Source organism: Mesocricetus auratus, unplaced genomic scaffold (assembly GCF_017639785.1).
Source record: "Mesocricetus auratus isolate SY011 unplaced genomic scaffold, BCM_Maur_2.0 Super-Scaffold_100004, whole genome shotgun sequence".
Classification (NCBI taxonomy): Eukaryota; Metazoa; Chordata; class Mammalia; order Rodentia; family Cricetidae; genus Mesocricetus; species Mesocricetus auratus.
The window spans coordinates 105,861,922-105,887,472 of record NW_024429189.1 but is presented as its reverse complement, the minus strand read 5'-3'; the positions used below and the strand labels follow the sequence as shown (position 1 = coordinate 105,887,472).

At 38.6% G+C, this 25,551-nt stretch overlaps 1 protein-coding gene across 1 annotated transcript in view; it reads right to left on the bottom strand.

Moving 5' to 3' along the window:
- Positions 1-25,202, bottom strand: part of Sptlc3 (serine palmitoyltransferase long chain base subunit 3) — a 121,152-nt gene extending 95,950 nt beyond the window's left edge. The window contains exons 1-2 of the mRNA XM_005068695.4: positions 25,028-25,202; positions 698-883 (exon numbers count right to left, since the gene is read on the bottom strand). Of these exons, the coding sequence (XP_005068752.1) occupies positions 698-883; positions 25,028-25,144 (303 nt within the window). The 5' untranslated portion in view covers positions 25,145-25,202. The remainder of the gene's footprint in view (positions 1-697; positions 884-25,027) is intronic.
- Between the last annotated feature and the right edge of the window lie 349 nt (positions 25,203-25,551).

The following is a 25,551-nucleotide window of genomic DNA, read 5'->3' as shown; positions in this document are numbered from 1 at the left end:
ATTATATATACATACATGATAGCCCCCTGAATATCTTTCTGCTTGTTCTCTGGCTCAGTACAGAAACAAGGCAATATAGATATTTTCAAAAAATATCTAGGTAAAGGGTTCTAAATGGAGTCACTTGATCATTGCTATGTGTGTCAGTCAGTGCTAATGGCAAATCTAGTATATGGAGGCCAGGGATGCTATGTAAGTTCCTTCAATCCACAGGACTGCTTTCCAAACAGTTGAGTCAACTAGTAAGATATATCAGTAAAGCAAATTTTAAGAAATTCTAACCTCGATGAAATAGAAACGTTGCATTGCATTCCGATACATGTTCTTATTTTGGAATAGTCCACAACAATGTTGAATCTAGAAGACCAGAGAAGACTACCTCCGAGGTACCCTTGCTTTCAGTGCTGTCTTTCACATTGATTTGTTCATCATTAAAATGATCTTTTATTATCTATGTTATGAAACATTGTATAAGTTAAATATTATAATGAACAAGAAGACTTAAATTCTGTTGCTGGCAATTAATAGCATTCTAATAAACATGAAAAAAACCCAAGGCCACAAATACACAGGAGACAGGGTTTAGTGAGTGGGGAAAGATGGAGTTTATGCTCAGTGGTTCTTGGACATGTTATTCTTTGTGGGTTTTGTGAGAAGTGTGACACTGATGCAGATCGAGGGAGGCAAACATACGTACTTTTTGTTCTTCTCGCTCTACAGCTGCATTGCATTTTTCCATTCCCCAGCTTCTCATAAAGTCTCTAAGGTAGCCAAATAAGGTTCCAATTCCATATCCCATGTAAGTCAAAACCAAGACATACAATGGTGGTTCTGGGTAGGACTCAAAGATGGGCTTATCACAAAAAGGTGGCTTCCTATTTTGCTGAAAACACAAAAGAAAATCAAAGATTAGCAAGTTTTCATTAAAAACATTATAATACTTATATTTGTCAACCTTTGATCTTTAAAATTTAGAGAACACATTTAAAAGTATTAAAGCTACTTGAAAAATACTGGAATTTTATCGTTGAGGAGGATAAACAGAAGCATAAATTTGCTTTATAACCTACAATGAAATAATTGATATAAGAAAATCTCAACAGACAAACCAGTTGGTGAAAAGTTAATGAGGAATGGGATTATTTTAAGATTCCAAAATGCAACTCCATGATTTACTTCTTAATTATGAATTTGGGCTCACTGCCTTACCCAAGTCAGCTAAGTATAGGATATGAATAACCAGCGCTTTGTGCTCTTGTGAGGTAGCAATCATGCTCACTCTCTCCTGTGAAACACTAACCCTGAACACTGCTATTCATTTGTATGCTTCTATAAAAAGTAAAAAAATAAAAAAACAAACAACAACAACAACAACAAAAACCCAAGCAAACAAATTCAAGAAAGAGTCAGCAGAGTCTTTCTAGGGAAGTCATCTTCTGCTATTTCAGCTGGAAAAGAAAAATGTTATCATTTTATCATTGTGCTTGGTGTGGTTTATAGGTAAGATTAAGTTAAAATGAGACAAACAAACAAGCAAAGACCTTCTTGTTTTAGAAATTATTATCTCAGTGGAGAGACTTTTAGCATCAAACTATTCTTGCAGCATTGACTTACTCATATTAACTTTATTGATATTTTGCTCAGTGGATTAATGATAAAATAGTTTGATACCGATAGCTTCATTGTTATATTATTTCATTAGAAATATACAAATACTTTCTTAACAGATAGAATATTTCTTTATTAAACTGAAGTCTATCAAACCTCTTAGGATGTAACTTTCTCTTTTCTTTCAAGATGGCTTTATTTTTAAAGATTTGATTAGCTATTTTATGTATATGAGTGTTTTGCTTGCATACCCCATGCATCCCTTGTGACTGCAGAAACTGGAAGAGGTCATTGGCCCTTCAGGAGCTGGAGTAACAGATGCTTGTATGCTGCCACATGGGTTCTGGGAATTGAAACAAGGTCTTCTGCAAGAGTATTAAATGCTTTTACTGTTGAGCTGTCTCTCCAGCTCAGGAAAGATTTTCAAATCTATGTCTGAATAATTGTTTGCAAATATGAGATCTTTTCTCTATTCAAGTAGACTAGGAATAATATCTTGCTTAATAAGTTTTTCCCTGAATATGCTATTGCTGTATTCTGAGCCATGGTCCTCATAATGCCCTTCATCTATGGCGATGCCCCAGAGTTTGTTTTCTGCCTCTACTCTGATCAGATTTGGAATGTAGAGGACATTTCAACATCCTAGGAGGATCCACCTCGATAGATGATTTGTTTTTCATTGATGTTAGCAACACTATTGATAGCTATTTTGCATGTACTAGTATAACGATATTCGATGCTATATAGGGAAAACAATATATTTATTTACCAGAGAGAGAGGGAGAGAGTCACACAGACCAGGAGTTAGAAGCATGGCTGGCTTCCAGGAGAAAAGGGAAGCCCCTTTTCCTTTCACTTCCTTTTATCTCTACCTTGACCCCGCCCTGATGGGCGGATAGCTTTGTGGGGTTCACTCTTACATACTAGGCTAGCAAAAAAGGAGATATGAAATTAGCAAATTCAATATTTCTTTTGAAGAGCAATAACACAATAGTGTAATGGTGTGGATGATAAAAATCATAGAGAAAAATATAAATGTCACAAAGATGACTCCAAGGGGATCATATTTTACTGAGTGATCAGAAGTGACTTCCTGAAGAAAGTTGAACTATAGGCTAACATTGATGGGAAATAGAAAATAATGATAGAGAAGACAGCAATATAAGTCAGACTGTCTGGGTTCATATCTGGGTCCTTTTATTTACTAATCGTGTCACCTTGTAAAAATCTTGAATTTTCTGGTTTTCAAGTGTCTCACATAAAAAACTGATGCTAAGAATGTTTGTTTTGGAGCTTAAATTATATAATATCTGCAAATGACTTGTCATAGCATAAACACCCATTAGGTGTTGCAATAGCTCTTGTGTTATCTCCTGGAGAAAGATGATAGATGAGAGTGTAAGAATGGAAGATGCTGATTTAGAGAAATATTTGGGGAAGATGAACAAACAAAGTTTGCCTTGCCTGATACCTGTATGGGAAAAAGTAGGATAAAGAGAGTCTTATAAGTAGCTGGCAAGTATGAGAAAACCAAAGACTAGAGGTTCAAGGGGGTAAGATAAAGGACTGAGATACTGAAGTTGCAAAAGTCCATTGTGTATAAGGCTGCTTTCATGGCAGGACTTTCTGACAAGGAGAAGAGCCTTGCAAATAGACCACACACAGAGCTTCAAAAGACAGGTACTGAGTGGGAGACACAGCACGTCTGTCCCCACTGACAAACAGGAATGGGTGGCACTGATTCTTCTAAAAGCCAATTCAGGAGAGTGTAGCCTACTGACCCCTGCTGTATAACAAGCTATCAATACTCATCTCCACCTTAATTCTACTGATACAAGATCTTAATCTAGGAAACTGTTTGTGCCTTTACTCCTAAAATGCAGGGGAAAGCATCAGATTGTTTATCCAGTATCAGAGAAAGGAATCCCTTATTACCATGGTGTCAGTGGTACCTAAGCCTCACCGGCTTAGCCTGTAGCTTGGCTAGGCTCACAGTAGCCTCTCTCTTTGATCTTGTGCTGGGAAAACTCACCAGAATTTGGCAAAAAAGCCAATATGGATTAAAACATTTTCCTTCCACAACTTATGCAAGCCACCATGGCTACCTTGATGCATTGTTTCAAGCTATGCAAAGCAAAAGCAAAACCCAACACATACAGTTTTTTCTTCTTTTTTTTTACATTTGTTAATTATGAACTTCTAGTGTTTCTTTCTTGTTTTACATATAACACTTATAGTTTTCTAGTTTAACTAACCACATAAATGTAGTTTTATGTTCTAACACTCCTTTATTGCTTCTTAGCAATGCCATTTAACCCTTCCTTCACCTCTCAAGTTTCACCCAGATGCTTCACAAGTCACATTCCCCAGAGACCTGAGGCACCCCTTTTTCTGAAGATTTTATCTGCCTTCCTGAGTCTGAGAGTTAAGCATGCCCAGTATCTTTGCTATTGTCAGAGAATTGCTAATTGTATCTGTATTGGATAAATAAACTGGAAGCCTTGTGGGATGGGGTTACCTCCCCATTTTTGAAGAATAAAAAGTCATGAGAAGAATGTGTGTACGAGCCAATTTGTCTCCCTTCACCCTCAGACCTTTTTAGCCAAGCCTTTACCAGCTTTCTGTATGCTCCTAGCCTAGACCCTGAGAGGACATGGAAGCTGGAACTTGGAGGTTCTTCGTTCCCACTCAGCATGAGAGTTTCCCTCTGAGCAAGTGTGAAAATAAAGAAGGGATTTCCACTTTTCTACTCTAGTTCAGAGCTGGGATGAGGAGATGCCCATCTGTCAGCATTCTTAGACTCCAGTGCTGCTTTAGAGACGCCAAATTCTATGCAAAAGTGCCTAAGAGACAAAACGTTGTCTTTTCTATTGACTATACATTCTTAGGGTGGAAAGTGCAAAAGACTGGTAGGGAATACAGCAACCCAAGTTGTTCTCACCCTACCTCACTAGATAGATATGATTTCCATGATAGAAGAAAAAAAACAAGACCTCCAGAAGCTACTGTGTCACCTAAAGTCCTGTTCATTAAACCTATAGACACAGGAACTGTTCTGTAGCTGGCTCTAAAACAATGGCTTATTGACTTAATGAGGATGGGAATTTGACCATAAAAACATAAAATTTCCATTCTTTAAATACTTGAATTTATTTGGAACAGAGAGCAGGAGAATTCTGGATGATGATATACTCCTGAAAAAACCGTAGCTTCAGTGGTAAACAGTGTAGAAGATACCAGTGGCTCCAAAAATTATGAATCAAATTGTAAGCATCAGTCAATTTTCCAGAGAAAACCAGGGAAGTACACAGCTAAAATAGGCCCTTTTGGGATCAGTTCAAACCTCAAAGACTGGCTTAAAAAATATACCCTTGACAAAACCATGATTTTTTTATTGAGTCAGGTGATGGGGCAGCTTATGTCTTGTGGGTATTATCAGTCAATAAAATAAATTTCCAGTAAGTATGCAAACTGGCAGCTAATATTGATGCTTATTGCAGCTGGTAACTCAGCAGAGTGACTAGTAAAGATGACAATAGGGGAAGCCTTTTGTAACTACTGTCATTCCAATGCAGTTGTGAACACAGATATGAGCAGTGTTAGAAATTCAATTTTTGAGGTTTTCCGCAAGTAGCTCAGTGAAGTTACTAAAGTAAGCAAACACACAGATGCCCAAGGCACACACACAAAGGCATACATATACACACACATAAAACAGACACAGACAAAGACATATAGACACACATAGAAACACACACACAATGTACACACAAAGACATCACATATATATATATATATATATATATATAAACACTGGGTTAAGGATGTTTTTAATGCAGAGGTATTACAATATATTATTTTAAAGTTCAGTTAGTAAAGAACTTGAGCTCAGTAAAGAAATAGGAAAACAAGATATACAAATAGTAAGAAACAACAGGCAAGAGAAACTGCCCATGGGAATAACCTAGATGTTACATTTAGCAAGGATATCAGTACATCTTAGAAGAAAAAAATAAAGCTCCCTGGGATAAAAACAAGTGATTTCACATGGTAATTTAAAAACATCCTGCTCAAAATAAAATCCAAAAGAAAAAGCAAATGTCACTATAAAATTATGAAGATGTATACACATCACATCTGTTCAAAATGCCAAAAGAAAACATGCTGAAAGAAATAAAAAAGCATGATGCAGTGTCTCACCAAATAAAAAACTCAACAGAAAAATAGGAATAAGATAACAGAGCAGTTGGGCATGCTGATTTGTAATCCAGAATCTGGCAGACTGAGGCAGAAAAACCATGGATTCAAGGCTAGTGGTTACAAAAGGAGACTCTCTCAGAAAGATGTGTAATAACTACAATAGAAAACTGGAATGGAGGCTCACCAGTATAACTAATCAGTATATTTAAATTGAGAGTCAAAAGAGTCAGAAAGTATTAAAAAAAAGCACTTAAACACACCAAAGTCCAAACGCACGGAGGTAAAGAAAAGTAAAGGGAAATGACCAAACCCTCTGGAAAAATGTGACTTATCACTTAAGACAGAAACATTTACCTAACCTAAGAGGAAAGAGAGGAGATAGAAAAATGATGGTAAAGTATTATAAGAATATTGACTGAAAATTCACCAATTTTGATGAAGTATATTGAATTCATATTTAGATGCTTATTTCTATCTAAAATAAGATATAAAGCAAATGGATTCACTAACAAAAATGAGATAGTAAATGTAGATAATAGAGATGAAGAGCAAGAAAAAGCAATTTGTTATATTCTAGTAGCCATAGTGAGGAAACACTGTCCTTTAGCAGACATGACAATGTCCAGAAGGCAACATATTAAAATGTAGAAAGATTAGGAATTGTGGATTGGAAAAAACATGCTTGAAAAGTGATTGTAAAATAAAGATATTGCAAGAGAAACAATAACCATCAGAATTTATGAATAGAAGAAAGCTCTTAGTAAAAGAACCCAAACAAAGTTCTTCAGTCTTGGGGATGTGAGGGAAACTTGGAGGAGTAGAAGGAGGGGTTGGGATATATTGTATGAAAGAAGGATAAATAAAAAGAAAAAGGAAAAAAAGCCTCAAACAGCAATTCAAAAACAGTTGCTTTTACCCCCAAGAACACAGTAGGCATCATTATATAATTATGAAAATGTAAGAGATTGCTCAGTAGTTAAGAGCACTGGCTGTTTTTCCAAAAGACCCAGATTTGATTTCCTGCACCCATATGGTGTCTCATAGTTGTCTGTAACTCCATTTCCAAGGGATCCAGCACTCTCTTTTGGATTCTGCAGGCATCAGGCATGCACTTGTTACACAGACATATATGCAGGCACATAAAACAAAAATTAAAAAAATTTAGAAACACAGAAAAAACAAAAAATAAGCAAATGGGATTATATCAGACTAAATATCTCTCAGTTCTGAAAAAAAATGAAAAAGTACATCTAGGCATATAAGGAAATACTTGCAAGTCATATACATGACAAACTACTAATATCTAAAATATATAGAGAATGCTACCAAAAAGATAAACTACCCAATTTAAAAGTGGGTAGGGACTAGTATGTAAGTTACACAATGCCTGACTAACATGGACTGTATTCCTTGAATTGAACAAAAAGAGAAGGAGGAAGAAGAATTTAGTAGAACTTTCTCCAAAGAAGGCATACAGATCACCAACGGGTATATAAAAAAGACATGCTACATCACCATTCTTTGGGGAGGACAGGGAAATAGTGAAAACCTTGAACATTGTTGTCGGAGTGTTAAAGTTTTGTGTGAATTATGGGAAACAATGGATTTGACCTAAGGAGGAAAGATAGAGTTTCTATATGATGCCCAGCAACCCCACTTCTAGGAGTATTTTACTAAGAGAAGAAGATCAGGATCTCCATGCTTGTTACAGAATTATTCACAGCAGCCAGAACTGGGAACAATTCAAATGTCTGTGAACAGATAAATAAACAAAATTGGCATAGAATGTTCTAGAATGTGACTATCAATGGTTCAATTGAATAGCTGTGAGAACATGGTGCTAAATGGGGTAATCCAGCCACAGACAGTACTGGATGCTACATAAACAGCAGACTTGTCAAAACAGAGGAAGACTACCTTGTGGGGGTTGAAGGAAAGAGAGTTAAGGAATTGCTTTTTAGCATGGATAAAATTAGGCAAATTGAAAAAGTTCTGGAGATCTGTGTGCAGTGCTATGCTCAGTTAACATGTCATTCACTGAGGGTGGGTGAGTTTCAAAACAGAAAGCTCATGTTATTTTGAATTATATGCAAACATTTTCAAAACAAAGGAAAGTGGAGTTCTGAGACGGGTTTGTACTGAGTGTATATTACCATAAAAGTTTAGCAATCATTCTAATAAAAACAATTAAAACTCTAAAAAAAAAAGGAAAGAAAATGTAATATGTACATTTTGGTCTTTTTTTCTGGTAATTTTTTTTAGCACTTCAAAGTCTCTTTATTAGTGTTTTTTAAAATTTTATATACCAACCACAGTTTCCCCTCTCTTCTCTCATCCCATTCCGTCCCCCACCTCCCTTCTATCACCCCTCCCCATTCACTCCTTCTTCATCTCCTTTCAGAATGTGTAACGCCTCCCATGAAAGTCAGCAAAGCATGGCATATCAAGTTGAGGCATGGCCAAGTTCCTCCTTTAGTAAATGATTTTAAAAGGTATACAATATAACATGGTATAAAGGACTTAGATATGAATAAACCTACATTAGAGTAAGGAAATTATTCAGGGTGATAGTAAGAGCCCACAAAAACTGATGAGTGGAACAAGAAGTGGTAAATAGGTGTTGGTAAAATTAATACAACTCTGTCTCTCGCTCTGTTCATGCATCTGTATATTATATACATACATGTATTTATTACTGATACATATGTATCATTTAGTTTGTATCCTTCCCTCTATCCTGTTTAAATGGATATGATGTTATTTAATAAAATGATTATGATATTTTTGAAATTGTAAAATATATTGATGTACCATCAGAACAATAAGAGCACAGAAAGAAGGAAGATTATATTGAAGGAACAGTTCAGCATTTCATCAGCTTTGCATATGTATGAAAATGAAGTATATTTTGACAATATATATTTATATACATATATACACATATATACATATATTTGTTTTTGGAGCACTGGGTCTTGAACCCAGGATCCTACAGACAAGTAGGTAGAGCTCTAACACTGGGCTACATTGTCAGTCCTGTATATGTATGTTAGGCACCAGAGAAGCTACTAAGAAAACTCAACAATATAAGGAAAACAATTAATATAATAAAAATATTACAATAGAGCATCCAGTTAAAGCAAAAGGAAGCATTAAAGTTAGAATAGATACAAGACCTCCAGAAAGCAAAGCAAAGAGAAAAAAAGCAGACATCAATTTAATGATTTATTAAAAATTTAACTTCTTTTATTGATTTTCTGGGAGTTTCACATCATGCATCCCAATTTTGCTCACCTCCCAGTCCCCAATATTCTCTTTTCCACCTGCATCCCCCATAAACGAAAACAAACTAAGCAAGTCAAATAAACAAAATAAGAACAAAATCAAGCAAACAAAAATCCCCAAAACAAAGCAAAACAAAAAACAAAAATAACAAAAAACCTCTCTCTTTCTCCTTTCCTGCCTCTCCCACACTTGGTGGCATTGGGGGCTTCAGAGTGTAGTTTACTCTTTTGTCTTATCAGCTTTACAAACATTCATTGCAATGAGTCGTTGGTCTGGTCCAAGCTTGCTGGTTTCTGATACACCATCATCACTAGATCCTCACAGGAACTTCTCTGGGATATCCTGTTGTCAGCCTGAGTCATGGAGATCCTGCAGGTGTTGTTCCACAGGACCAGCCCCTTCACAAGCTCCAGCATGTCCTAGATGGGATAGACACTAGGGTGGCCACCCGAAAGCCTGGCTGTGGGCCTGGGTGGTAGCTGAGCTGGTTAGTCCAGGCCACTGGGGCCAATCATCTCAGGTGAGAGGGCTGAGTCAGCTCCCCAGAGTTCACCCTTACCTGTGGTGAAGTATGGGGCCATCTCTCCCTAGTACACCAGTGAGAAGCAAGGCCAGCTTTCCCAGGGTCAGAAAGGGGCAGGGCTGGCTCATCTTGGCCCTCTGATTTTATCTCACATGGTTCCTGAGACCTCCTGACAAGACACGAGCCACAGACATCAACAGAGACTCAAGCTGCAGCAGGACCACAAGAAAAAACATGGACCTCAGCAGCAGCTTGGACCTGGACATCCTGGCTCTGGGTGGAAACAATGGCCATTCTGGTCAGGATGGTTCTGGCAGCCACATGGCCTCTGTACACCACCAAGATGGTGGCCCCACCCTTGGGCTTCTGTGTGACGTTTGGTGGCACTATGGGACTTGGTCTTCAGCACAGACCCCAGACTTGGTGAAACCAAGAACCCAGACATGGTCCTTGGCAGCATGTGTGTCTGGATGTCACCATTGCCTCAGGTGACAGTTCAGGCCACTCAGATTGGCACAGGCCCCAACAGACATGACCCTCAGCAGGCCCAAGCTGACATGGCCTTCAGCTGCAGCTCTGGCCCATTCGTCACCAAGACACTGAGTAGTAACTCAGGTAACTAGACTCAGAATTGCATGCATCCTGGGCTCACGTGGCTGACCTGATCATGGGCATCCTCAGTAAACCTAATGATTTTGTCACATAGTGAAAGTGAATGGAGGAAGTAGTCTTATAAAGTGACAGAGTGTCAAGCCGGATAAAAGCAAAATTAAAATCAGTTATTTGCTACGGAAACACAGATTCACAATTGAAAATAAGCTGATACAGTAGAGAAGTATGTGTCATGAGAACACCTCCAGCAGAAAGCTGTGATGCTGCATTCATTGAAATCAGAGCTAAATTGTACTTAGAAATAGTCATTTGGTTATATCATAAAGAATCATTTTGTAGTGGTAAAATTGCAATACACTAGGAAATGCAACAATGACAAACATATGCACTGCTAAAAGAATCCACAAATACTTGAAATTAAACCTGACAGAAATGGAGGAAGAGAAATTTCTATAATGATAGTAGAAACGTCAGTATTCTGCTCTTGAGATAGATAAAACAGCTGAAGTCTATAGGATTCTTCTCCCCAAAAAGAAAAATGTACAGTTTTTCAAGAGTGTGTTTAAGCCAGGCATTGGTGGTACACACCTTTAGTCTCAGCACTCGGGAGGCAGAGGCAGACGGATCTCTGTGAATTTGAGACCAGCCTGGTCTACAAGAGCTAGTTCCAGGACAGCTTCCAAAGCCACAGAGAAACCCTGTCATGAAAAAAAGAGTGTGTTCAAGCTAGCTGTAAAACAAGTCCCAATAAATTTAAAATAATTGGAATCATACAGTGTACATTTTCTCCAACTACAATGAAATTAAAAATAATTAATAGAAAAATGGAAAAACTGCAAATATGTGAAAATGAAACAACACATTCCAAAATTAGAATGGGTCAGAGAAGAAATCAAAGGAAGTAATAAAACATTTTGAGATCAATAAATGTGAAGACATACAACCACAGTTACTATATATAACTACACAGTGCTTTATGTCAAATGTTAGCCCTGGTGCCTACATCAGAAAGGAAAGATCACAGATCAACAGTCTGTGACTTTAGCTTAAGACACTAGGAAAAGTAGAATAAACTACAGTTAAAGCAAATAGAGAAGAGAGAGAGAGAAAAGATACAATGAAACCTAAATAGGCAACAGAGAATTTGGTTCTTCAAATGGTGTAAGCCTTTAATCCTAGCACTTGGTGGTGGGCGTTAGAGGCAACTCTATGAGTTTCCTGGTCTGTAGAGGGAGTTCCCAGACATCCAAGGCTATACAGAGAAACCTTGTCTTTAAAAAGAAAAAGGAATAAGATGACTGAACATGTGAATACTCAGATTACCAAAGTCAGGGAGGAACAGATGTTACTGCTGACTGTGCAGAAAGAACAATTCTGAGGTGATATCATAGGTAACTATATGTTAACACAATAGGGTATTTACAAAATGAATACATTAGCTGGGCGGTGGTGGCGCACGCCTTTAATCCCAGCACTCGGGAGGCAGAGGCAGGCGGATCTCTGTGAGTTCGAGGCCGGGCTGGACCAATAGCCTCCAAAACAAGACAGAGAAACCCTGTCTCGTAAAAACCAAAAAAAATGAATACATTATAAGTTATACATTGATACAAAATCTGATTCATAAGGAAAATGTTAACAGACCCTTAGCAAATCAAAATACTAAATTACTGCTTTAAAACTTTTAAAATGATCAAACCCAGGTGATGTCACTGGTAAACTCAACCAAACATTTAACAGATGATTTATACCAAGTCTTTAAAAAATAATCCTAAATATTAAAGAAAACGAAACTGCTAACTTCATTAAGTAAGTCAATACTATAATTTAGATCAAAAGGTATAGACTAGTGTCAAGCTATAGACTAGTATCTCAAATGTTTTGGTGAAAATTATTTTTAAAATCATGTGACAGGTAACATATTTATAACAGGTAGCAAATCATAACATATTTATCACTTGCTCTACATTTTTTCAGGTTTTCCTTGAAACTGTCTTGGTCCACTTGGCTATACTTAGAAATGCCATGTTACACAGACTGAGGCCATCAGAAACTGAATATGCATAGAGGATGGGAGATTGAGGGATTGCAATCTCTACAATTGTTGATGAACTTGTTGGGTCACTGAATCTCTAAGGACCACTTAATTTGAGACCTCTCAATATGTAAGAATTATAAAAAAATCATTTAAAATATATCCATATTTGAGTATTCCATTGCTTACAACTGATACTGTTCCATTCATCAGTACCTAACTTAGTGAGAGGGGGCAGAATGGACAGTCATGTTGGACATGGATGTACTTGTAATATGAAACAATAAAAGACCCAGAGTCTGATATTGGGGTTCAAGCTTCAAGCTGAAGATCAGAAAAGCAAAGCAACTGACGACTAGCTTCTTATCTCTATCTCAGGTTGAATGGGCTGGTCCTGTCTCCATGAGCTCTCACTAAGCCTCAGACTATAACTTTTCCCCACCATGACTGGAGAATGAATGCTCTCTGAAATCTTGCTTTTGTCTTATATACTTGTCTAATGTTGGGATTAGAGGTGTGAGCTATACTTATCTTTTAGACTGATTCACTCTTGTGTAGATCTGAGTGGCCTTGGACTCAGAGAGATCCGTCTACCTCTTATTCCTAAATCCTAGGATTAAAGGTATGTACCACCACCTCCTAGCTTATGGCTGCTGGGATTAAAGGTATGTGTCTGGCTTCTAAGGTTTGTGGCTAACTTTGCTATTCTGAACCCCTAGTCAAGTTTTAATAGATCATAAATTATATATCACTACATGTACTCATCTCAATGAGTTCTTTATTAGAACCCTTCACCTAAAATAGCCAAATATCTGATTGATTTCAGGGATGCTGCTTTTCTTTTCTAAAATACCACCAAATGTAGAGTTGATATAGCTGAAGGTGTATGAGTGAAATAACATTGAGGATTGTAGCAATGGGGTGGTGTTAAGAGTGACGAATGTGTATGTAGAATTCTACCTCACTTGGCAGAGCCCTAAGTACAACTTAAATGGTGTTGCTTAAGACTTCAGTTCTCTTAAGTTATCTGGGAATTTTGGAGATAAGACGCTTTCTCCATCTTCCCTTATCTTATTTCCATCCTTTATCCAAAAACCTTACATGGAAAATAGTTTTTAAAAGTGTACCTAAACTGGACATGCACAATCATTATTCTTTGTCACTGTTCTCTAAACAATAAACTATGTCAATCATTCACAATCTTTATATTTATTAGATATAATAATTTAATCTAAAGTGATATTAAGTAATTGGAGAACATGTATAGGTTATATAAAATCACATAACATTTTACATAATATCAGTAAAGAGACTTGAACATCAGTAGAGTTTGCTATCTTTGACTGGTCCTAGAAACCACCCAACATGGCTACCAAGTAGTGAATGTATTTATACGATAGTATTGTGTCATATATTTTACAGATAAAAGCATTTAAAGCACTTTATTCATCCCTGTGTCTCAGGCTAACTAATCATTCAGAATTAACCAAGTTGTTAATCATTTTATTTTCTACCTGCTTATTACTAGTACACAGAACACATTACATTTTTATTAAAAATAGATTTTTTCATAAAATATATTCTTATTATCATTTCCCTTTCCCAGCTACTCCCATATTTCCCCCTCTGTGTACTAGAAATAAGCAGGTAGAAAATAAAAAATTCAGTAAATGCTATGTAAAGTAAAACCAAACAAAATGAAATTCAGTATATTGGGTTATATAACAGGGACAAAATTTATGGAGAAATGGATGCACATTGGATATTCATCGTAGTTTACAAATATTGATTTTTCTGATGATTACAGAGGTATCATGGTGTTTTAAGACTAGGATAGCTGGAGTGAAAAAGAGTTCCAAGAATTTTCTGTCCTGTCTTTGCATCTCTTCTGTAAATATTATTTCAGAATAAAAAGTAATTAGAAGTTGTATATATATGAATACATACATACATATATATATGTCTATATAAAATTAAACAGGAAATACGAGGATAAGAGTGTTGCTTCTATTCAGATTATCTCATTGGATTCCTTATGTGAACAGTCATGTTTGATTAAGCCTCATGGACACAGCACTTTCCTAGTAACACTAATTCTGAGCTTTAAGGTTCCTAGTATAATCAGTCACTACTGTTGGAAGCTTTTTGAAGGCTTGGAAATATGGAGACATTTTATTTGCTAAAGTCTAAGCAAAGCCTCTTATTTAGGAGATCCCAGTGGTGTGGTTGGAGAAGAGGAAGAGTGCCCAGCCATCCAGAGTTTACACCACCAAGATATTTTAATATGTAAGACAATGTAGAATAAAACTTAATTTTATGCTATACCAAAATTCTAGAATCACTTGTCTCTATCATGCTTTGTTATTATGTTTTATTTGAATTTAAACTCAACCAAACCCCAATAGGTATTGTTACTTAATGCCCTGCCAGAAGTCAGTTGGCAAGAGTCACAGATATCAGAGAAATGTTGAGTTTACTGTGGGAATTTGGAAAAAAGATGATGTAACATTGTCTAGGACAGGGAGGTGAGGTTTCAACAACCAGGGAACAATTAACCAAGGGTTTGAATGATGAGCCAAGAAGATAAAGGCATGTAGCAAGAGGTGGAGAGAAAGATCCCAAGAGACAAATGAGAGCTTCAGGAGATATGTGCATCCCTTTACCTCTCGACTACTGCTTTTACCATCTTGGTGGGCTTTTTATTCCATCTCGGGTCCTCAAGTTCTTTATTCTGTAATTGCTAGAGAGCTTCCTAGCCCTAGTGTTGATGTAATAGTCATTCCACAATTTCCAAAGTGTTCCCCTTCCCTCCATTCTTCCCTCCCACTTTCCTCTCTCTGACAGATTCTCACTCTGAAAATCTGGCAGGCCTTGATATCCTGACTCCCAGATCTCTAGTCCCTACCTGCCAGGTTATGGGTTTGGGCTACCACACCCAGTTGACAAAGATACTTATTAGTCACCATGTTATCCAACAAAAGTTGTAAATATTATAGCATAATTAACAGCAGGCTGTAAACTTTGGCAGTTCCAAAGAATCCTATGTGTCACACAGTAGAGATTTTTTTCAGTCCTAAAGAAGCACGAGTGCTTACTGTTCTTGTAGAGGATCTGAATTTGATTCCAGTGTGTCACAGGTTCCAGGGGAATCTGATGCATTCCTCTGCACTCCACATTCACCCCTGACCCCCGCCCACACATACAAGGAGGTAGGAAGAGAAGGAGAGGGAGGGAGGAGAAGAAGAAGAAGAAGAAGAAGAAGAAGAAGAAGAAGAAGAAGAAGAAGAAGAAGAAGAAGAAGAAGAAGAAGAAGAAGAAAAAGAAGAAGAAGAAGAGGAGGAGGAGGAAGAAGAGGAAGAAGAAGAAGAAGAAAAGTGTCTAGAATGAAATGGCGAAAATTATGAACAGTATCTAGGTTTTTGGTCTAAGCCACAAGGACAGAGGGTTTTGTTTTTGTTTTTGTTTGTTTTTTGTTTTTTTAGATAAGAGAAGGGCCATAATCAGAGCAAGTTTCAGCAATGGAAAGAGGAGTATCAGGGTATCAGGAACTCAGTTGTTTACAAGTTAAGTTTAAGAACTTTTTGACCATCAAGGCCAGAGATTAAATAAGGAGTAGTGTGTGTGTGTGTGTGTGTGTGTGTGTGTGTGTAATATCTCTCTGTAAACACCTTCTGGGAGGCCCTGCTAGTAGAAGTTGTAGTCTACCATGACCTGGCAGCTCTTTCCAAGCTTGGTAACATGAAGGACTTCATTCTCCCCAGCAGGAGCTTCCTGCTTCCTACATAACCTTATCTGGAGGATGTCTCTAGTCCTGGATGTCAGACTTATCTCAAGGATGATGCTTGACATGGGTCCCTGCAAATGATTTTCCCTGTTACTCACATGATAATTAGGTTAATTCCCTAGCCATTTTGATAGGGCCATGTTTTCAGTAATCTAGCTATATGAAAGGAGCTGGATTCCACTTAATAGAAATTAGGGTTTGTCATCAGGTTTCCCAATTGTATGTGCTTCCTATACTGTGAAATAAAGTTGAGTTATCTCACAGAAGTCATATCCTGGAGGTCTATCTCCATTGTATCCACAGCCATCCAAACCCTGTTCCCTAGTGTTTACAAAGAGATTTTTCACTGACACTCTTGGAGGCTAAGTCTCCAAACGACAGAGTGCTGTCCCTAGCAAAGTGTTCCCTTGACTCCATTACCTCATGGAAAAGAGCAAGAGATCACATATAGACTAAGAGAGTTACTCAGGTACTGGATTCACTTTTTTAACTTCCTTTCATGAGAGCTAACTCAGGGTCTCACAAGAGCTTCCTTCATTGTTTCCAAGGGGGGTCTCTAGTTATCTAATGCCCTTTTCATTAGGATTAGCTCTTGAAAGCCTTTTTGCCTTGGTACCACCATACTAAGTAACAAAGCTTTAACATATGAACTCTTGGAAGAAACAGTCAATATTCAGACCATAGTAAGGGGAAGTGAATATTTGTCAGAAATACTGCTGGTATGCCAAACAATGGGGAGATTGATAAGTTTCCATTGAATGAAGGAATTCAGAGTTTATCCCTGGAATTTACTTAGCTCCTACTATATACCAGACATTGTTAAGTACACTCCTATTATAACAGTAGAGGGGAAAGGGTTGATGGCTGAGTTTGATAGATATAGCATTGCTATAGGGAGTGAAAGAAATGAATTTACTAAGGACATTTAGTGGTGTATGAAGACAATCACAAGAAACCTATCTTGTACATTCTGGGACCGATGTTAACGCCATAACCCAGGAAGGTGAAGATGGACCTCTTTCTAATAGGAGTAATGACTTTCACTCCTAATACTGTTTTGTGTTTATTTTTTTAACATGGGAAGGAAGTTTTATTGGTGGGAGTGGGAGAAGGGAAGAGAAGGGAGTAGGGGAAGAGACAGAGATCTGTCTGGCTTCTTAGAGAAACATCAGAGAGACAGTGTGAATTAGGGAACAAAGCCTGTGACCAAAGATTGGGCAAACCTAATTTCCAAACTTTGTTCTGATTATTATAAGCTGCTTATCTTGATCAAGCTTTCTGTTTCCTCACTGCTGAATCAAGTCAAGTAGAAACATAGTGAGATGGAGGCACTTGGAATGCCCGGTGCTTTGTAAGAGCTCAGTGCATGTAATTACTATTGTCTTGGTTACCTTTGACACTTTCAACTACAGAGTGATGGGCAGGAGGAGGAACAGCAGGGTGTTCTTGGATTCTGTGCTCACAGTGGAAGCACACGTCCTTTCAGGTGAATGACTCATGGTACAGCTTCTTTTTAGCTCTTATGACTTCAAGATGTTACTCTCTTAGCACCTCAGTTTCCTTACAAAAATGGAAATAAATATCAGTGTAGCAATATTATTATGGGAATTCAAGTGAGGCAACTTATGTTAAATGAGTGGTACCCAGTGGTGATGGACAGTTTAATTTGTTAGCCTTGCCATTCATGCTGTACTGATCTAAATAGTTAGACTCTTCAAACTATGTTCCAGCCTGATTTTGCACTTCATAATCACAACTGAGAAAGTGGGTCTTTATTTCTTTGTGATTTTATGATATTACTTCCTCATTCTGTCTCACCTTCTTTATTACTATTTTTTCCTATTCTTGTCTATGGCATTAGAAGTTTTCAATGCTGGGTTCTAAAATGTTCATACAGGTTGATTTTGTTTTTCATTTTATGTTGTGAATTGTAAACATTTTCCTGGTCTGTAATATGGCTTTTGATGATTTTATAGAGATTTTTATATTTGATTTTGTCATTCAGAAAGAAATGTTTGATTTTTGTGCTGATAAGGTTTTAGGCTCTCCTTTTGTGGATCTTGGGTTTTTTGGTCTGTTTTGTTTTTCAAGATAGGGTCTCACTATGTAGCTCTGGCTGTACTGGAACTAGCTCTTGTAGACCAGTCTGGCCTCGAACTCACAGGAATCCACCTGTCTCTGCTTCCTGAGTGCTGGGACTATAGGGGTATACACCTACCATCCAGCTTGAATTTTGAATTTTATGCTATATTTATGATAACTTTCTCTATCTAAATACTATTTTAAAAAATTATTTATTGTTTTTATGTATGAGTTTTATAATCTGTATATTCGTTTTTAGTATCAAAATCTCTAGTTATTTCATGTATGATAGTGCTAATTACCCTTTATTATTATCCTTTCAAGTAATTTTTCTATTTATTTTTCCTTAATATTTTTCTACATAATTTTAAACTTATTTCTCTGGCTTAACAGATGTTCTATTCACATGAAATTTATAGACCACCATAGACAAAATTGGGAAAGAAGGATTATATGAGCAAGGGGGGTGTCAAGATCATGATGGGAAAATCCACAGATAAAGTTGACCTGAACTTGTGGGAGCTCATGGACTCTAGATGGACAGCTGAGGAGCCTGCATGGGACTGAATCAGGCACTTTGCATGTGGGTGATAGTTTGTAGCCTGGTCTGTTTGTGGAACTCCTGGCAGTGGGTCCAGGATCCATCCCTAGTGCATGAGCTGGATTTTTGAAGCCCATCCCATATGGTGCAATTCCTTGCTCAGTCTTGAGGCTGGGGCAGAGAGAGGGTTTGGTCCTGCCTCAACTCAATGTGTCTGGCCTTACCCTTTCTGAGGAGTGGTGGGAGGTGGGTTGGGGGAGGGGAAGAGGAGGGAAAGGAGAGGAGGAAGGGGGAACTATGGTTGGTATGTAAAATGAATAAAAAATTTAAATTACAAATAAGAGATATTCTGTCCACATGAAATTTATAGACCAAATAAACAAAAATTGGAAATTTTTCATCTTGATATTTTTACCAATATTATTTGGATTCGTTCTTATTCTAGTTTATTTCATGGCTCTGAATGGTATCTTACCACTAGTTATTAATATCACTAATATCTAAGTTATTTTTTACTTTAATTTTAAATGTATTCTTATTTCTTTTTTATTTTGGTGCTACTGTAAAGGGCTTTCTCCCTCCATATTCATCTTAAAGATTTATTTGTTTTTATGTATGTAAGAGCACAGCACACGTGCATGGTGCCTGTGGAGACCAGAGGAAGGTGCCAGATCTCTTGAAAGTGAAGTTCTGGGTATTGTGAGCCACCATGTGGGTGCTGAGATTGGATCCTGGTTCTACGAAAGAAAAGCAAGTGTTATCATTCACTGAGCCATCTCTACAGTTCACTTCATTTATATTTTACATTTTAAGTTTTCAGTGTCTTTTAAGAAAGATGTTGTGTAGAGTTTTAAAATTTTATATATATATTAATCTTTTTTATTTAAATTAGAAACAAGCTTGCTTCACATGTCAATCCCAGCTCCCTCTCTTCCTGTCCTTCCCCTCCTCCCCATCTCCCACCAACCTCCCACCCAATCCCCACTCTGCTGCTTCCCAGGGAGAGTGAGGCATGGGGCATCTCCAAAGTGTGTCATATCATTCAGGGCAGGGCCTAGGCCCTTCTCTATGTGTCCAGGCAAAGAGAGCATCTCTCGATGTGGAATGGGCTTCCAAAGACCATTTGTATGCCAGGGATAAATACTGATCTACTACCCAAGGCCCTGTAGATTGCCGAGGCCTCCTCACTGACACCCAAATTGAGGGGTTCTGGATCAGTCCCATGCTGGTCTCTCAGCCATCAGTCTGGGGTCCATGAGCTCCTCCTTGTTCAGGTCAGCAATTTCTGTGGGTTTCACCAGCCCAGTCTTGACGCCTTTGCTCATCACTACTCCGTCTCTGCAACTGGGTTCCAGGAGTTCAGTTCAGTTTAGTTGTGGGTGTCTGCCACTTAACATTGCTGATTATGTCATGGCTCTTCTCTGTTCTTTCTGCATGAGTGGAAATCTACGGAAATGCTTTGGGATTTGATGTTATTTGTTTTCTTCTTTGCTTAGTTCAGTGGGTATGGTTCATGTACATTACTTAATACCATAGTCCAGTCTTCTGTGGTGATTACACTGTAATTTTCCAGATCTTAAAGATGGTCTACATAGCTTAGTGGTTGTATACTTTTTCCTAAGATGGTGGCGGCAGTTCCTCTGCCTCCAATATCTTTTAGGAAGCAGTCTATTTATCCTCCCTCCCTTTGCTTCTGGGATAGAGTGCTTTCCTTTAATTTCTGACAGGTTCCTTATCATCATCTGAGATTAGTCACCTAATATCCCTGTCTGTTAATATCTCATGGGATGGTCTACAGCACTAACTAAAATCATAGATTTTTCTAGTCTGCTCCTTCAAACTCTCTAACAACCTATTATCCAATTACAAAGCTGCCTCCACATCACAGACATAGTAATAGTCATGGACAACTTTTCTGGTACCTATGTCCATTTTGATAAGTTTTCAAATTTCAAAATAAAATGTTTGAAATAATATAATTTTATCAAGATAAGAAATTATGTATGTAATAATTCTGGCTCTCTAATATTGGCTCAGGTTTGATGAGTATCTTGTGATATACGACATCTTAATGGAGGGAATACAGGGGAGAAGAAGGAATCACATCACTATAAAGGGAACTGGAGTGAGGCTGGGCTCCCCAAATCCCTTCTGAGGTCATGAGTACAGCTAACACAAGAATCTTCCAGTAAGCCTCACTTCTCAGAAACTCTGCATCACTTGTCTCTGTTCTCAGGGTTAGTCTTCTCACAAGAACTTGCCTGCATCATGTCTATGTCAGGAGATTTTATAGAGGATGAGACTAAGAATTAGAGAACAGTTCATTTTTTAATTCATTTTACATGCCAACCACAGTTCCCTCTCCCCCTGCTTCCCAGCCATCCCCATCCAATCCACTCCTCAGAAAGGGTAAGGCCTCCCACAGGGAGTCAACAAAGCCTGTCACATCAAGTTGAGGCAAGACCAAGCCCCTCCCTTCTGCATCAAGGTTGAGCAATATTCCAAAAAGCCAGCTCATGTACCAGCAATTGATCCTATTCCCACTGCTGGCAGCCTCACAAACAGACAAAGCTAAAACAAGGAATTATCCAGGCTCTGCATGGATTTTATGGATCACTTTCAGTCATGTTGATGGTGAGACTTGGTAACAAAAGGAAGTCAAGGAAAAATCTGAAAACTTTGCAATTGTTTAGGAATAGAGTTCATTTAAAAAATTAAGGGCATTGAAAGCCCTCCAACCTTTACACAGATATGCTTGTGAGAAGGGAGGATCAATGATCTTGGACCATAATATTCTAGCAGATATAGCAACACAGGATGCATTTTAGAAGTAAACAAAGAATGAACTTAATCAGTGGTGAAATCACATTTCAGTTCATCCTGGGGGCATCTGGAGCTTAAAGGGGAAAGAAAGGGAATAGGATCAAGGATCAGAAAAGTTCTAGAAAGAAACTCTGGATGATTTCCAAAATAGAAATGTTCTGGCTCCTGGTTAATTGCAAGCTTGGGCTACTGAGACCACATACTAGTATCACAGAGTTCACACCAATCTACAGTGGAACAAAGTGAAGGATGTTTCCAAGTTACTGCCTAAAAGTGTTTACATTTGGCTTGCTGGGTTGGGAAATCTTTTGCCAACAGAATATTACGGAATAGTGTGTGAGAGTAGTGACTATATTTCTGTGTGAGTACAAAGAAGCAGAAGAAAAGCTAAAGGGATCTTCCCTGGAGCTCATAGGATTTGAGGCACTGTTCCATGAGACCTCAGTCCCAGCAAAGCATTTGAAAAATCACTGACCTCAGACACCTGCAGGCCCTCAGCGATTCCTTTTGCCAAAAGGCAAGGCTGTTTGTTAAGACCTATCTTATTAAGAGTCCCATTAGGTAAAACTTTTGCCTGAGGATCGCTATAATAAAGACAACTTTATTTATACTTTACGGGGAGAAATTAGGTCTGTTATGACCTCAGCGGGGTTTATTATTCCAGGAAAATATTTATTAATACATAACTGAGGCTCTTAGTGGAAGCCACTTACAACTTAGAAACATCTAAATCTATCTTAGCAGACAGAATTTGGATGGCTTCTCAGAAAGAGTTGCTGAGATAGGCCACAGCAGTAAAGCCTAAAGATGCTTCCATGCCTAAGGATATTGTGGTCTTGTATAGTTACTGTACTGTGGGGTTCTACACTTATATAGGAATCGCTGTCCTATCTATTTACTCTTTCAGTTTCAAACACTAGAATATAGTTATGAAATCAAGATAAGTAAAGAAAAGGAAAACTTGTTTTGAAGGCATCTATGGTCAAATAAAATACCCAAGAATCAGAATAACCTAGGACGCAAACATTGTCTAGTGAAACAGGTACTTCAGGGACAAGGGGCATCTTAGCAATCATCTTTTTTTTAAATTCTTATATATTTTTATTTAGTTAAATTAGAAAAGCTTGTTTCACATGTCAATCCCAGCTCCCTCTTCCTCCCCTTAGACCCCCACCCAACCCCCACTCTGTTCCCCAGGGAGGATAAGGCCCTCCATGGGGCATCTCCAAAGTCTGTCATTTCATTCAGGGCAGGACCTAGACCCTCCCCCAAGAGTTTAGATTGAGAGAGCAACCCTCATTGTGGGATGGGCACCCAAAGTCCATTTGTATGCCAGGGATAAATACTGATCTACTACCCAAGACCCCATAGATTGCCTAGACCTCCTCACTGATATGCACATTCAGGGGGTCTGGATCAGTCCCATGCTGGTCTCCTATCCATCAGTCTGGGGTTCAAGAGCTCCCCCTTGTTTATGTCAACTCTTTCTGTGGGGTACTTAGCAATGATCTTAATGGATAAGGTATAATGCTGTGAGTTCTCTCATGTTCTTTCTCTTCCTTCTGTTTCAACCTGAGATTTCCAGTAGATGCATCCCAATGTCTTTGGTTAAGAGAAGAATACATTTAGAGGACCATATCATTTTACTACACAAGTCAGGCTCCTGAGTGCCCCTTGTACCTTCCAACTGGACATACAAATGATTGACTTCATGGAAGCCTGACCCCAGCCATCCTTCTCTGTCCTAGGTGATTGGCACAACCTAACATTTCCTTCAGGCAAAGGCTGGCTAGCTCGGGTGACTGAACAAGGGGTTCTACACACATCTTTGCTATTTCTCCACAGTGAGATTGCCTATCTGTCTATTCAAGCTTGTTCTCAAGGCAGGTTAGCTCACCATGTGACTTAGACTGGAGAGTCCTGGCATGGTATGCAACATGCACAATTACTTGCCTTCAAGAACCTCACTTGGAAGCAACCTAGATGCCCCTCAACCGAAGAGTGGATGGAGAAAATGTGGTACATTTACACAATGGAGTACTAATCAGCAGAAAGAAACAATGGAATCCTGAGATTTGCAGGCAAATGGATGACACTAGAAGAAACCATCCTGAGTGAGGTAACATAGTCACAAAAAGAGAAACATGGCATGTACTCTCTCATATATGGATTTTAGACATAGATCTGGGGAGTGCCAGCCTGCAATCCTATGGCCAGAGAGTCTGGGAAACAGAACCTTCATTCAGTGGCTGATCGAAGAAGAGGCAGACTCCTACGGTTAAGTACTGAGCTGAACTCAAGAAAGCCAGTAACAGATAGGGAGGACTGATGACCAAAGGGATTAAGACTGGGCTGGTTTAATCCCCAGAAACAGCTGACCTGACAAAGGTTAACTCTTGAATTTTAGGCATCAGCCTGGGAATCCAGCATGGGACTGATCAAGACCCCCTGAATGTGGGTGTCAGTGAGGAGGCCTAGGTAATCTATTGAGCCTTGGGCAGTAGATCCGTACTCATCCTGAGTATACACATGGACTTTTGACTCCCATCCAACAATGTGAGATGCACTCTCACCCTGAACTCTTGGGGGAGGGTCTAGGCCCTGCCCCGGATGAAATGACAGACTATGGACACCCCCATGGAGGGCCTCACCTTCCCTGGGGAAATGAGGGGATATTGGGGGGTTGGGAGAGGGCACAGGAGGAGGGGAGGGAAAGGGAGAGGGACCTGGAACTGACTTGTGAAGCAACCTTGTTTCTAATCTAAATTTAAACTGAAAAAAAAAAAAGAACCTCCCAGACTAGAGACACCCATTTGAATACTGTCTCAATTTTCTCTTCCATGAGACATTCCCTCAAATATTTTGCAACAGCAGAGGCAAAAAAGATGGGGGAAATATGAAATGGAAATAAGCAGAATGTCTGTTTTAAAGAGGCTACTTTGCTTTCCATGTGTAGACACCCTAAGCTACACTCCCAGAAGTGGGTTTTAGAAAGGAATACTGGAGGGATCAAATTTCTAAGAGATAGATACTCCAGCCTCTAATCAGGCTGTGAACTTTGACAATGCTCTGTTAAACACTAAAAAGATCTGTTCGACCAGAAAGGCATTTCATATGCACCAGAGACAAGTGTTATCGACCACATGATCTCTGCAAGATTTAGGATCACTTCTCTTTTTCTCCTGAAGCATCATGAGTGTAGCAATCTATTTGGTAGGCCCAAGAGTTTAATATTTCACAAGCTTGTCCCCCCAAATGCTTGAGAATAAATGAAAAGTTTACAAGTCTGCATTTTAGAGAATCTAGAGAATGTGACTCTGTATGCATCTTTTCTTGTCTAGAGAAGAAATTCCTGTATAGCCACATCTAAGCTTTGTAGCAGCCACGCATAATGAAACATTAGCTGAAGTGCAGAGCCAACACCATAAAACATAGCACGAGAGAAACTTTGAGTAAAGATTGCCTTAAACTGTGTTGCTAAGAAATATGGAGATATTTGGGCCGTGCAGTTTAAGAATGTAGGAGACTACTTCTTACCTGGGCTTCTTTGGGGATTCCATTTTTCACACAGTCAGTGCTTTGCCATTTGTGCTGCTGAGTCTTGGGATTGTGAAGAGTCCCATTAGTAACAACACTGCCCCTCAGATTGGCCATTGGTGGTAAGCGCTGAAACCTACAGGTTCTCTTTCAGAGGTCTCCTAAAGCTTCAGTTTTCAAGGAGCTGGAGTGATGACATAAAGCACTTTGGGGCTGTGCCCTTAAAGGAATCCTACCAGTCAGGCTTTTCCAGAAGAAGAAACACAGCCTATCTATTGACCAGATCTTTAGTGGTTACCTTTTACTAGTCTACTCCAGTGGCATTGTGGGTTCCATGGCAACAAGCCTGCCTCTGAAACTACAAAGGAATTTGCCCTTGCTGACTGCTCTTGGAAGGAAAGGAAACATGGAGACATAAAATTCCTGGGAACAAATATTGAGGAGGCAGGCTGGGAGGTAGAGAGACTTTTAAAGATATATACAACACCCTCACAGAGTTCATGATACTGAAGGGCTGGTTACAA